At 43.2% G+C, this 15,536-nt stretch overlaps 1 protein-coding gene across 1 annotated transcript in view; it reads right to left on the reverse strand.

Annotated features, from left to right (window-relative positions):
• Positions 1-15,536, reverse strand: part of tenm1 (teneurin transmembrane protein 1) — a 163,966-nt gene that overhangs the window by 53,824 nt on the left and 94,606 nt on the right. Inside the window, exons 9-18 of the mRNA XM_076739613.1 lie at positions 15,270-15,371; positions 12,417-12,611; positions 10,352-10,552; positions 8,273-8,458; positions 8,088-8,117; positions 7,812-7,958; positions 4,052-4,286; positions 2,697-2,816; positions 2,338-2,599; positions 1,104-1,389 (exon numbers count right to left, since the gene is read on the reverse strand). Coding sequence (XP_076595728.1) covers positions 1,104-1,389; positions 2,338-2,599; positions 2,697-2,816; positions 4,052-4,286; positions 7,812-7,958; positions 8,088-8,117; positions 8,273-8,458; positions 10,352-10,552; positions 12,417-12,611; positions 15,270-15,371 — 1,764 coding nt within the window. The remainder of the gene's footprint in view (positions 1-1,103; positions 1,390-2,337; positions 2,600-2,696; positions 2,817-4,051; positions 4,287-7,811; positions 7,959-8,087; positions 8,118-8,272; positions 8,459-10,351; positions 10,553-12,416; positions 12,612-15,269; positions 15,372-15,536) is intronic.

Here is a 15,536-nt window from a genome sequence, read left to right on the forward strand (position 1 = left end):
CTGTACGAACCCATTTCACCATGGAAACCTGAGCCCTGCTTTAAGGAACAGTTAAATATTTTGAGATTATCAGTGGGTTAGATGAGAAGATTGATAACACGCTCATATCTGTACATTAAACACGCAGCTGGAGGAGAGAGATAATTAGCTTAGCTTCCAAGACGTGGAGGTGGGTGGGTGGGTGGGGGGGGGGGGGGGGTAGTTTCACAATAAATATCACTGGGTTAATAATTGACCCAGCGTGGGTCAATGTAGCACGGATGCAACACTTGCCTGATTATAGACAGTCATCATGCAAAACGCAGTGATTTTCGGTGTGGCTGGCTCTCTCCAAAGCTCACAACTCTGCCTAGCAACACCTCTGAAGCTCCTTAATCAACACGTTACATCTTGTTTATTTCAGTCGTAGAAACAGCGATTGTTTTGTTTTAGAATGAGTTACGTTTTGTTCTTATGTTCTGCTGTTTTCAGCTTTACAGGTGCTCCTCCATAGTTAACGCACACACACACGCACACACACACACACACGCACATTCAAGAGTTGTATCAATCTTCTCATCTAACTTCTTCTTCATATTCTCTGCAAGAAAGAAAATAAGCAAATTTCCACAATGTAAAACTATTCAACTATTTAAGTCACTGGTTCACATTAGTGAAATAACCTTGCAACTCCATAATATTCACAGCATAACTAGAACTGTTTTTAATCACTTTAAAGACCAACAGAGGACTATCATTATTATTAATAATAAGAATAACACCTTTATAGTTTTTTTATTTTTAATTTTTCCACATGCTTGTAATGTAGATTGACGGATTACCTTATTGGATCGTTTTTATGATCACTTCTGAATAACTCATTTCCATACGGGTAAGTATGCATATTTTTCACCACTCAGGTGTTTTTTTTCCACAAGTATTTTACCTTTACCATTCTTGCCTTAATTCAGCAGGGAGAGCAGAGAAACAAGAAAACGAGATGACAGCATGGATGTCACTGGAAGCAGGGCAATTACTGTACATGGACATCCCAGATGTTTTGTTGTTTCTCCTTCATTTAAAACATTTGGAATGAGGTCCATTGTATTTTCTTATCTACCTACCTGTTGCATGCGTCAGGCCCCAGACCTCCTGGCCATAAACATCAGTCTTGTTCCAGACCAGCCTGTGGACTAGACCAGGCCCAGCGGGATACCAGCGCTGGTACAACCTTCCCTGAACCGATGCACGGACGTGCACCTTGGACAGACCGCCGAGTGGGGAGACAGGGGACAACGGGGAAGGAGGCGTGAGGAGGATTCGCAGCAGAGAGAGGTAGCCTGCAGCACGGGTACTCAAATAGTTCAGCTTCAAAAAGGCTCCTGGGATTGAAACTTCTTCCTGTACCGCCTTGGGAAAACCAGATGGAGAACAGAGTGAGAAATGCTGCTGATGGAAAAAGGATTCGTGAGAAATGAGACAGACTGAATAATATAAAAAAAGACAGGTGTTTTATCATTACTTTTCAGTTGAGTAATGAGCTCACATAATGAGTGCTGCTGACCGGTACAGGAGGAAATAGTTCACAAAGTGAGGTGCAATACGTACAAATACGTATTGGCTATGTTATAATAATCATCAATATCATAAAAATTATATAAAAAAGTGACAATTTTCATGCTCACCTCGCTGGTAAAAAGGACAGGAAACATTTATTCATCTACGTTAATGTCACTCTTGGCTAAAATTAGACGCCATTTGAGTCAGTGATTACCTTAAATCAAATTATCTGCAGGATGTCTGTCTCTGACACACTTTCATCTCAGGTCTAAAAGCTTTGATTTCATTTATGAACACAGGTGAGCTCAGCAGGTGATACTACGTTTACTCTGAAGACTGTTCTTTCCATTTATTTGGTTGCTGCCTGTTTGTCCTGACGTGTCATTTGTCTTGAGGATAAACTCTGTCTTGGTTTTGGGGATCTGTTCATCCCAATCTCATCTGATTTTGTGAGAAAGAACTTTCGCTGTACCAAGAATTTTACTTGGAACTGGAATGAGGTCAGGGTGAGGTTTTGGTCACCAGTCTGACCTCCACACCTGACCTCCAGCCACTTGATTTGCTTTTGTGGTGGGGAAGTATATGGATGGAGCCCAAATTTGCATTTTGCTCATGCCTTATTTGCACGACGCAAATACGAATTGAGCTAAATTTGCAAAATCCGGTAAGACCAGGTTGGTATGGTGCTGAGCTGTAACAAATTGAGCCTCATTCTTACTGCTGGTCATCTGTGGACATGAAGCACTGCATTGTTACATTTTATATAGATCTTCTGTTTGCAGTAAAGTGGTTTTATACCTGCAGCTCAGGCACTGCTGGCCCCTTCTCTGCACACGCTCCTGTGTATCTGGGAAGCGGGTAGGGCAGCACCAGCGGGTAGGGACTCAAAACACTCCTGATGTCACATTTAGGAGGTTGAGTTTCCTCCCTGGACATGGTCACCTGATCCAGAACCAGGAAGTTGTTGTTAGGTGTCCAGATGGTGCGGGTCTGCGGCAGGAAGGGTGGGCGCTGGAACATCAGGGTCATAGACATCGCACCCAAGGTCACCAGGTCAAAACTAAAGAGGAAAATGTCAGTAAGAAGGATAAGATTGGAGCACAGGAAGAATAAGCGAAGCACCATCTTTAGTATATTTTGGTTGTGGACGTCTCTACCTTCCATCCTGCCGACTGATAGTGTAACCATACTCTGGATGCTGTGGGAACGTGATGTTGACCCCAACCAGAGGGGAGCCGTCGAGCAACGCCACGCTACCTCGAATCACAGCTACCCGGCTTGAAAAACAAAAGGCAGGAAGCAGAGAGAGAGAGAAAGAGACGCACAAAGAAGGGGAGAGATGACAGGTTTACAATGATGGAGAACATAATCATGTTTTGAAGAAAGAGGCATATTGTGACGCTGTAGCCAAACGACCTTGTGCATGAAGAAAAAGCAACTGCATTTACTCTGCTCCGTACAATTTCCTTCTTTAGCACGGAGAAATCTGCCAGCGATTGCCAGGATACAAGGACCATAAATATAGCTTCACCCACAGTAAAACCTTTCAACACCCTGTCACATAAAAAACAAAACCTCCACATCATGTTTATATTACAGTGACAGTAGTACCTGCAGCAAAAAAAGCTGTGTTGTTCTTTAAATAGCCCTTAAACTATCTGTCACATCTCCACTATTCTCAAATATTCATCTTGGTTTTTGTAGGTAGTGTGTGAAATACAGTGCTTAAATGTGGAATAATCGCTGAACTGGTCAAATGAAGACAGAAACAGACACACACACATACACACACACACACAGACGATCACTGATGGAGCCTATCTGTTACTCCAGAAGAGGGATAAATGAAGGATGCTGAGGTTTCCCCGTGTGACTGCGCTGCCCCGTTTGTTACTCCTGTCCTGAAAGCTGCCATCGATTTCTCTTCTGAAAAAAACAGCCACATAATTAATTTATTTGTTTATTCTACAAGTGAACCAGGGGGAAAAAAAGAAATGTACTTCGCCATTTTTCAGAGAGGCATCACTTCTTGTTTTCCAAAGAAAACTTTCTAGGTCATCACCATGTCGGTGAGATGTATTTCCTCTCTTAGACGGCAGTGAGAGGCCACTGAAAAATTAATGGTGACACCTTCAGGACTGGTGTAACTGAATGATACATTAAGCATTAATATGTAACAAACAAATACTCTGCAGTTGTGGCCTGACACTGATAGCGGAGGACAATGCACAGCCATGTGTCTAATTTCCAGGGGAACACACTGAGATCACTGGGATGTATGCAGAGACGTGAGCACATGAAAAGCCTCAGTCACATGCAAACGCACACACTCCCATTAAACAAATAATTGGTAATGGTCGATTTAATGCTTTCATACGGATGTATTTACTTCATTATCTTCTACTCGTGTCTTTCAACATACCTCACAGTAGGACAACTCAAGGACACCGGCAGAAAACAAATACATGAAGGTATTCACATGCAGGTACACAAAGAGTAAACAAGCGCATACCTGGTATCAAAGGGCACGTCTCCAGGGAGAGTGTGTGTGGCTGCTTTGCCAAGGAGGAAGCGTATGCGGCGGTAGAAGCTGTGAGTGTGTGTGCTGGTGGGTGAGGACGGTGTGGTGGGGGGCAGCGGGCTCTGCTGCAACAGGGCTAAGGGGTCGGCCGAGCCGTGACACAGCGGGTCGGAGCCACAACTCAGCTGCTCGCAACAGTCGGGGTCCACGCAGTCCGTCAGGCCGTCTGAAACGGACAGGAAGGCCAAAATGCATATAACAGAAATAGTTCAAGTAAAATCAGCAGTCACATACAAACAGTTTTATGCGAGGAGTTTGGTGTTTAGAGGGTGCTTGAATTTACACGGTCGATATCGGTGAGACATCTTTATTACGCATCCTTAACAAAGGCTTTAATACATTTAAGTGACTATGGTGTTCAGACTTAATTCTGCTCGAAAGGCCAAGCTACTGTATATATCCCCATGAAAAAGACACCATAAAACCTCAGAACTGCCAAGAATTAATTTTTTACGCTGCCGGCCGGTGAGAAACTCGACTGGAGCAATCTAATCTCCAACAATGAACTGCACATGTATCATCATTATCATGAGTATCAATCAAATGAGATTCATTAGGGGGCATTAGCATTCAATTACACCATCTACTGCTATAAATCAGACCTGAATCACCAGCGTTATTTGAATGTGATCCATAGAGGTCCGGCGTAAACAATGAGATACAAAGCAAGGCAGCAGGTAATAGGAGCCAGGCTGGCATTTGTGTTTCCTATTTCAAGCCTGTTTCTGAAAAGGCAGGAAACAGTGCTGACATTTAAATGCATCTGACCTCAGAGCAGAGAGCTAAAGGCCAACAATATTCTATTATAACCTCCTCCTACAAAGGTAGCATAGTACAATGGCTGATTTCCATAACATTCACTACTTCAACTTGAAAGCACATTTATTAATTGAATTTGTAAAATCATTGTTGTTAAAGGAAGGCGCGGGATTGTAGCTTAGGCGGGCACGGTTGTTAACCATTCCAAACAAAGAAGATTCTGAGCATATGAAACAGATAAATATGAATGTGCGCGTGAGTTCACTGTGGGAAAAATGCAGCTTTTTTCAAAAGGAAAAACAATACGTTCGCTCCTCTCTCCCATCCAGGCGGAATAATTGAAACTCTTTCTTCAAAGTTCCTCTTTATTCTCTGATTACTTGCGATAGCATCTTTCCATCTCTGTCTATCTTCAGAGACAAAAAGATTGCCGTGAGAGAAGGCTATGAGAGCCTACAGTATATCTGCCAATTAAGGGAGATGGCTGAATTGTGTGGTAGAAAATTATGGTATTTGAATAGCTGTGCAGAGAGGTGGAAGGATGGAAAGATAAGAGAAGTGTAAATGGTTCCCATAAGGCTTTGTTAGTGAGTCTTTCTCCAGCATAATCATCCCGAAGCTGAATGGTTTGATAGCTGCAGCTCAGACACTTGAGGAAGTTCATCAATATTCATATGACATTACAACACCACATAATGCCATACAGTATATATATTCCTTTTTTGTATTTAGGGCCGCATACTATGCATTTTTATGCATCTTTTTGTTTGACTGTAATGGAGAGAAAGTTGTCCCTTCCTCCACCCACTCACCACCTTAACCTCTACTTATACCTACTCACAAAGAGAGAAAGAAAATATGATATTAAATCAAACCCACCCCATGTATTAAATGGGCAGTCCAGCAATTTACTGCACTTCCATACTGTGGACAATCCATAAGAGGCAGAGTTTGAAGAATGAATCGTATGGAACATATTCACAGCAGCGGAGGCTGATGTATCCTGACTTTTAGTCCAAATATGGGTCATACATAAACACAGGATCCTACACTTCCCATAATGGAACCAATAGCACCTTTCTGCTAGACCCTCAATGGGTGCCCAGTAAAAGACATTTTGCAAGATGTACTCATTTGCTCTCTTGCAGAGTTAGATGAGAAGATCAACACTGCTCTGATGTCCGTCTGTTCAATCTAAGACTACAGCCAGCTACTGCTTAGTTTAGCTTAGCTTAGCTGAGCAGAAATAATGGAATCAGGGGGAAAATGGCTGCCCTGGCTCTGTTCAAAGGTAACAAAATCCAAAGCCCTCTATACCTCACTGATTATTATTTCATTTGTTTAATCCATGTAAAAACCTCAATGACAATTTGTGGCTTTATTTTCAATCTTCTCATTGAATTCTCTGCAACAAAGAATGACTCCTTAATGTTGAGCTGATTCCTTTAAACTCGACATCTTTAGTTTGTTTTATTTAAATCCGTCGTCTCCTTGATGAACCTCAAGTGTTTTTCAGTAATCTTAATGACCACTACACTGACCTTCGCGTGTAAAATCTTTGGAATGCCACTTTAAAAAGAGGCAACGTAACAAAGGGTTCACTTTGTTTAAGGTGCAACTGAAGTATGAGTTAAAGACACTTAGAGAAGCTTTGTCAAGGCAGGCTTTCCTTTGTGTTGGAGAGGTGTTCCTGAGAGGTAACGTGAGCCTGCACTGAAGATGCAAAATGTATTGGTGCACAGCGCAACAGTCCTTTATTTCTCAAATACCACAGCTGAAAAACACATTCATATCAAAACCTAATCAAAAAAATGAGATCATAAACCAGAGAAAGACAAAAACCATCAGTGCCTTCACTGCTGGCAGGCCACGATTCTGTTATGACTCATTTCCTTTATTTAGCCCCTATTTTATAGTCCAGAAGACATTTTCCTATTGTATGACTCCGAGGTTATAATCCAGGTTAGGGACATGCAATTCATGTTTTCAGCAGCCTCTACCCTGACTTTCAGATGTGTTGGCTCCATCAGTCATGCAGCTTTGGTAAACAATGTGCAGGAAAAAAAAAAGGTTACACCGCAGCTATCAGCACCCTACACCACCTGAAAAACAGGACTACAAAAAAGTATGTGTGTTTGAGGTTTCCCACTGCTGCGTGCACTATCAAATGCCACTCATCACAAAATGTGGAGGCAGAGAAAAAACAAGGAAGCTTTTACTCCACACAAAAGCAACACTACTTTGTTTGCAATGATGGATTACAGCACCGGCTTAACAGGCATGTCCATAATGGATATTTGATGGAGTTTCAAAGTGAATGGGCACAGTAGAGAGTAATGTAATATTGCACTATATTCTTGAAACTTGTTATGTATTGGAGAAAAGCCACTGAAATGGTGAGGAAATGACTGTAATGAGCAGAGCTCCCACTACGACTGAAATGTTTCTTTCTTGTCTCTTCACCTGAGGATAGAACAACACAGCTACGAGAGTGAGCGACGTACACCTCACAACTGTCACCAAAGACCATGTAAGCAAAGAAGCAGAAATCTACTCTGCAGGTTTGCTGTATTTAGACTTGTGAAAATTTCTCTGAGTGCCTTTTATCCTGGCAGGTGGTATGCATATTAGACATTTAGCTGTGATAAGGAAAAAAACAGACATACACACTTGTAAAAATGAGCCTGCGCGTGGACACACCAACACATATCCAATATAATAATGACCAGCAGGACTCTACAGGAGTCTCAGCAGGACTAGGACAGCACAGAGGGATGAAGGGGAGGAACAATGAGGCAGATTTCTCGTCAGGAGGAACAGGAGGAGGTGCAATGGAATGGAATGGAATGGACAATCTGCCAGAAAGACAGAAATGAAAGAGGTAAGAAAGAGAAAAAGAGATAGAAAATGATAGATGATGTTAGAATGTCACCTCCGTCGTTGTCTGTTCCATCACTGCAGTCAGTTTCCATGACAACGCTGCATCCAGGCCCACTCCATCCAGTCTGGCAGACGCAGCGCCAGCCGCTCTGCTCCAGGGTACAGCGCCCGTGCCCACTGCACAACCCTGGGCAACCGTCTGGAAAGGTGTGTCCCACGTGCGCGCACGCACACACACACACACACACACACAAACACATTTTTGAGATTTGTGAGCATGTTGGAGGACAACAACGTGAAATTTAAATCCTAAATACAGATAGAATACCTTTCACAACAACGTCCAAGTCATGAGTAACTGTGGGGAGGAAAAAGTGAGAATTGTGTGAGAGAAAGCAACTGTAAATGGAAATTATCCCAACAACAGCGACACCTTTTTTATCATATTAATCATACTAATCAAAATATCACAGGCAATAATTAAACACTCCCACATGCACACACGCGGCTCACCAATGTTACAGTGCTCTCCCTCCCAGCCGGGCTGACAGATGCAGGTCCCGTCGTGGCACTGGCCGTGTTCTTCGCAGCGAGGATGGCACGCTCTCTGGTCGCACGCAGCGCCAATCCAACCCTCCTCGCACTGACACTGGCCCTCTGAGCAAACACCGTGGCTGCCACATGGCACCGGGCATAGCTCTGCCGAACAGGTGGGCGAGGATACGCATGAGAAAAAATCGTGTAAGTGTGAGAGGAAGAGAGAATGAGCAGCAGGGGAACCAATGGAGAAACTGAGCATTGGAAGCAAAGGTAAAAGAGGCAAGGGGGACAGGGAGCGGAGAAAAAGTTAAAAAAAAATCTGAGTTGGGGTGAGCCATCGGATATAGGTGAGGGGAAAAAAACACAAGCGATAGAAGAGGATAACCTCAGAGACTAAAAATTCTACTTTCTCACAATACACAGTCTTCCCACCTCTAATAGCTGAGCTCCCTGAAGGAGGGGAAGAGTGAATAGACTCATAATAACAGCCAAATGATTCGCATTTGCACCGCATATTTAAACTACAGGGACTCCAGTTCAGCTCTATTATTCTTTTCTGACATTTTGATCAGATTTTGTGGGTATGTTAATACCCTTTCTTTTTCTTCATCTCTCCATCTTTGTCTCTGTCTGCCTTCTCTTTTCAGTATCCCTTTCCATCCCTCTCTTTTGCAACATCCCTTTAAAATTCTTGCCTACTCTCTCTATTTCCTTTCTCTGCACTCCTCACCATCTAACACACTCTCTCTCTCTTCCCCCACCCCTCTCTCTCTCTCTCTCTCTCTCTCTCTCTCTCTCTCTCTCTGCAGAAGCAAAGCCTCATCCATCAGTAAAGAGAGCAAAGTGCTGGAGGCACACAAAGACTACTTATCCAGCTGCAGTAAAAAGTTATTTCAATTTAAATATACATAGCATGGAGAGGGAGGAAAAAGTGGATTAAAGTTGGAGACTTTTTCAGCTCTCTATTAGAATTACATTAGCTTAGCTATGCTTCAACAAGGCCAGGACGTAGAATTGCTGGGTCCTTTTGATTAAAAGCCCGGCAGGTAGAGAGAGGCCACTCATATCTCAGGTATTCAGCCACGGTCTATCATTATCATGGGCTATATCACTACATTAAAGCATGCATGCACCTGAGAGCAGGAGCTAATGCCAATTGCCTGCAAATCATTGGTGCACATGGTAAAGCGAATCCTTCCCAACACCAGCGTTAAGTTAGCGTCTTGTGCTATTTTCCTCTCTCAAGGACAAGAACTTTTCTCACTGCATAGTGCAGAGTACTTCATTCTTTACTTTAGACGCTACAGTACACGCTGAAGTTTTCTCTTTACAATGGCTAACTCACTGCTTCACAAACAATGTAAAGTTGCTGTTTATTCCAGCTGCTGGAGTTTACTGAGTGCAAAGTCAACATAAGGTGGTTGTATATGTAAGAAATCTTTTCAAACCATATTTTAAAAGCACACATTCACTAATACGTAGCACACAGGTAAAGGGGTATGCAATAAACATCAGTGAGCTTTTAAATGCCAAGCTGGAATGTTCCTGAGAGTAGCAGTCTCTGAAAGGCCTTGCAGCAAAGTGAGAATAGGTCTTTTCTTTTTCCTGCCTGCCTTTTTTTTCCTTCATTTAGCTGAAGGGAATATGTGTGTGTGTGTGCTTGCGTGTGCATGACTACTCTGCATGTGTCTCAACAGTAAATGCACGGTAAAGCGAGTGCTAAGGGTGGAGCTCCAGAGCTCTGCCGTCGGAGAGTCATGAGGGGAAATCTCATTTACAGCAGCATGAAGAGAGTGCAAAAACACACATGCAGACACACACACACACACACACACACACACACACACACACACACACACACACACACACACACACACAGACCCATTTCACAGAGTGGCTCCAATCCATATTTCTCTCTCATGTCTATCAAATCCCCAGAAAATAGTATCTGGCAAGACCATGCGTGCTACAAGAACACTGGCAAACTAGTGATGTGCAGTTGCAATTTTCAGCGTTTTTTTCTGTGGGTGAACAATAATCCTCAGGTCTTACCAGTGTAGCAGTCTGGTCCTGTCCAGTTGGGCTGGCAGGCGCAGGTGTCTGACTCAGGGAGATAGGTGCCATGTCCTGAACACTGCTCCTGACAGGCTGGCAGCGGGTCATCACAACTCACTCCTGCCCAGCCTGCCGAGCACACGCACTCCCCGCGCACACACACACCGTGCCCGCCACACTGAGGGTCTATGCAGTCCACTGTACAGAGAAGACAAAAGACAGGAAAAGCTAGAATGAGTCAGAGGTGAGAGGAGGGAGTGAGGGGGGTGGAGGGGTTGAAGGGTGGGGGGGGGGGGGGGGGGGCGCCTGCCTCATTATAATCATCAGTTCACAGAGTATGAAAGCAGTGTTCTTTGCATCCCATCCAGGAGTTAACCACCCTCGCTACAATCCCTGTATCTGTTCCACAACATTACACTTCATAGGACACTTAGAACTGAGGCTTTGATAAGGGGTGAAATGGGTTGGTTTGCGTGTGTGTGTATGTGTGTGTGCGCGAGTGTGTGTCATGGTGGTCTGTGCTACGCTGTGTTAGTGTGTGTAATTACAGCTCTGAGCGCCAAGCCAAAGCTCAGCACAGTTCAGCTCAGCTCAGCTCAGCTCAGTTCTGCCGCTCAAGGTCAAACACCTGATTCAGTCTCCACAGGCCGTGATACTGGAGGCGACAGCAGGGCGGTCTTAGGGACAGCTGGGCCATCAGGTTATGATCAAGTGTAACATCATAATTGTTTTAAATATCACAGCTTTGTTTGTTTTTGCTAATTGACTGGGTGGTTTTACAATGGACAGCTGCACGCGGAGGCTCACAGCTGCTTTCCTGTACAACTGTAAAGCGCCTCAGCTACCTGAAGCATTGATGTTTTTGTCATTTGCACCCCGGACAATTTTTCACTCCCTTTAACTACAGCTTTAGGTCTCGGCTAAAGTAATGTAACAATATATCGAGTATATAGCAAAAATACAATTTATAGATTTTGTCTTATTTTTCTTTTTCTTGCTTCCATTTGGGATGAACATATTTTAAGTTCTTGCCACTGGGGTTTTCAGCATTCTTTGGGTGTTGTATAGAGCACGAACTACCTTCTGCAGCTCCCGTTTTTTAACATTTAGCTAAATCTGCACCATGAAAAGTCATGCTGAATGTGGGAATAGCAGTTCCTGTTGGGGCTGTAACCATTCATGGGCAGACAACAATCATCCGGATTTTTGATATGGCTGAAAATGTCTAAATTTGATGTGAAATGATTTTGGGACAAGATCTGAAGGAATGTGTTTTTTTATATTTCTTGGTGGATACATGGACATTTCCCCTTGATGCGCATCTAGTGCCATCACTGAAAAGAGGAAGCTCTGCAGATTGCAGCAGCATGTATGAGTTAGGTGCATTTCAATTTGACACCAGCACTATCAAATTATGACACTGAGAAGAAAAAGAGGTGCGGTCCATCTGTATATATCAAATGTATTTGAACCCGATTGATGTAACTCACATCAATCGGGCTCAAACTTTAAATTCATTATTAAATATGTATCAGTTCATTATTCTCCACTTGGGACAACTGCCTATTTACACAGTCCAGCAGACACAAAACTGTCTACCTGGTGAATGTAAGCCCAATATTTATTCTTCTTTTAGCTCCATTTTGGTCTCCACCCACTCCTGAGGTCACTATCTATCTCTTTAGGAGCTAAATGTTCTATCATGTTCACAAGCTAGTCACTAAATTGTCTGCCTGCCACTTGGTGGTGGGCAGGCTGTAAACATCTGCCTGCTGCAGCTGGAAACTGGGCTGATGTAGGCGGAGTTGCTGGCTAGAAACTCAAAATGATGATGTTTCCCCGTCAAAGTCCTTTTTTTGGGAGGGATGTGGGAAGGGGAAGAGTTAATTGGGCTGATAATCTAAAGATAAAAGATGCAATACGCTGTATTGATTGTAAAGCTCTTCAAGACAAATTTTTGATTTTGGGCAATATGCACTCAAATTGTCTTGATTAAATGGCTTGTTGTGCAGATGTGACCTTATGAGGTCGTATCTGCTTTTGAGAGTATAAAACGTCTTACCTTGTTCACAGTTAACCCCCTTGTAGGCTGGACTACATATGCAGATTCCCTGGATGCAGGAGCCATGGTTAGAGCAGGTGGGGTCGATACACTGACCTTCCTCCACGTTACACTCCGCCCCCTTCCACCCTGCCAGGCACACACACCTTCCTTTCTCATACACGCCGTTACCGCTGCACAACACGGGGCATGAATCTGCAACAGGGCAAACACAGATTACACTCACATACTCGGTAGTATACACACACACACACACACACGCGCAATGCTGCAGTATATTAGCTGGGAGACCGCAGTAACCTACCATGAGTGGGGCTACGCTCTCTTATCTCAGCTAGTGCGCGGATTCAGCAAATCCTCAAGCAGCCCCTGTCTCCCTCTCTTTCTCTCTCTCTCTCTCACACACACACACACGCTCATACGCAAGTGTATACACACACACACACACACACACACTCCAGCTTATCCCTCACGCTGTTTCAATTTACTCAAGCACCACCTGAGCCCGGCTACCACGGCAACCCAGGAATTGTAGAAAATCCCCCCAACGTCACCTCACTGGCTCTGAACAGGCCGTGAAAACAATCGTGAAAACGGAAGATTAGGAAAGAGAGTATTAGGGGTTTATAGAATGAGGGTGGAAAGCAGAGCTATCTCCATGCAGAGATGGAGAGCTGTGTGGCTAATGTAATGACAGCCAGGTAGAATAAAGTCAGTGAGTGTCTGATGACGCACTGACAGTTACCCCCCCCCCCCCCCCCCGTTTCAATGCAGCTACAGGAGGTATGGCAGCTCCAGACTTCAAATGGATTAGAAAGACGATCCAGAACCAACGTCCTTTTTTTCGGGGATAATTTGCAATGAAGGCCCCGTGCATTCATGCGTGCAAGCATGTGTTATGTGTTTGTTTGATCCTTTGTTAAATCTAACACTCTGCACCCCACAGTAATAAATTCACACTTCGCTTTTTACAACTCTTGCCAAAACTTGCTGTCTAACTTTTCAAACAGAGAATATTATAACACGAGCAAATGAGCAAAGATGAGAAGAACGGATGAATAAATGATGAGCGTAAATAAATCATAGGATGTGATATCATATCAGCTGTTTCTACACAATGAGACAGATACAACTACAGTAATTTTACAAAGAAGGACAGAGGGAGAGAGTGAGAATGAGGAACACGGGAAGGGAGAAATCAAGAGGGAAAGCTCAAGAGATAGAGGGAGAAACAAATGACAGAGAGGCTGAAGAGTAAAAGAGACAGGTAGAGCTGTGAAGATGATATGGAAATGTTGGAGTTAAAAGATAGTGATGCTATATTCTTCTTATTGTCAACAAATCCTGTGAAAAGCCAGATTTATCTTATTCCTCTGTGCCATCGCACTCCATTATTGTCTGAGAATTGTTTAAAACATCTGTGAGCCACTCTGTTGCACTGTGCTCCTAGTGTTCCTTCACTATGACGAACACGGACGCTGGTTTGTATTTTTAGTCAATTCAACATGCTGTGACTTCTCAGAAAAAAGCTGGTGCTTACACAACAGCCTAGTTTTAAAGAAAAGCGTTACCTGTACGTACATCCACAATTCCAAAAAAGTGGGGACGGCGTGTAAAAAAATGCAAACATTTGCAAACGAGCTGTGTTTACAGACAACGCTTTTCCAGGATGCCCCTTTCATACCCAATCATGAAACTATCACCTGTTCCCAATGAACCTGTTCACCTGGGGAATGTTCCCTAAAAACAGGTGTTTTTGGAGTCTTTAGTTGCTCCTGTTGTTTGAAACGTGTGGCTGCATCAAATTCAGAATATGCAGATATTTACAGAAACCAATGAAACTGATGAGCTGAAACATTAAATACATTGTCTTTGTTCTTCTTCTATACATATCAAAAAGGATGAGCAAATGATCGATCACATTCTGTTTTATGTTTCACACACCTTTGTATATTTAATCAGCACTTGTGTTACATGTTCTAATCAATGTTCAAAGGTTTCTCTCTTTTTTTTTTTAGAAGGAATTCTATTTTCAGTTACTAATTAAGTTGTTCTCACCCACAATTTCCAAGTAGTTGCTGTGAATAAAACACCTGTGGGCGGGCAGGGAGGGTGCCCATTGAGTTGCTAGAAGGCTTTTCAAGCTAATAAGTGTACAAAGTTTTATTGACAGTGCTTGAAAAACAGCAGAATGGAAGCGACATGAAATAGAGGCAGAATCAGAGTTGTGAGTATACCTAACTCTACTGGTGTGTTAATGGATTTGGTGCTGAGGAAATGTGCATTATATACTGAATTTATCAAGACCAGGTCAACATGGAGGAAGTGTTTTCATTAATGGAAAACAGCATCAACAGCAAATTAAAAAGGAAAAGAAAACAGGGAGGTGGTCTTACTAAAATATGACAACGCACAATTATGAAACAGGGGAAACTAGAAATGAAGTACAGGTCAGTTTAAAATAAAGGCCTCATCCTCTCTGCAGCTGAGGTCTCACCATTATTTGAGAATCTACTGTAACAAAGTCCTGGCGCTGTAAATAACTAGCAGTGGACCAAAGGTGTAGCAATGGCAGAAAGACAGCCCTTTGCAAATGCACCGTTTCTTCCTTTTTGAGAAACATCTGCAAAAACTTTTTTCAAAAGCGAATCTAGACAGTAAGTATGTGTATGAGTTTCAGAAGAAATGACAGTACAAGTGAATGAGCTCAGGGCAGAGTGTCACAGACAGAGCAGGCAGGTCAGAAAGTATTGAGAGACACTGTAACAAACTATTGGTGTTTTCATGGGCTGCGTGGCCAGTAGGCAAAATATAAAACAATAGCTGCCTCGTCATTTATCAGCTATCTCTCACCTTTGGCGCAGTCAGGACCCAAGAATCCAGCGAAGCAGTGGCAGTGTCCAGCCACACACTCTCCATTTCCATTACAGTCAGTGGAGCAACCATCCATCGAGTCTGCACAACCACACACACACACACACACACACACACACACACACACACACACACACACAGAAACATTCAAACACACAAACACACACACACACACACACACACACACACACACACACATTTGCAAATTCAGACATAAAAAGGCAGAGAGAAGAAAAAAAAACAAAC

This window comes from Chaetodon auriga, chromosome 9 (genome assembly GCF_051107435.1).
Source record: "Chaetodon auriga isolate fChaAug3 chromosome 9, fChaAug3.hap1, whole genome shotgun sequence".
Classification (NCBI taxonomy): Eukaryota; Metazoa; Chordata; class Actinopteri; order Chaetodontiformes; family Chaetodontidae; genus Chaetodon; species Chaetodon auriga.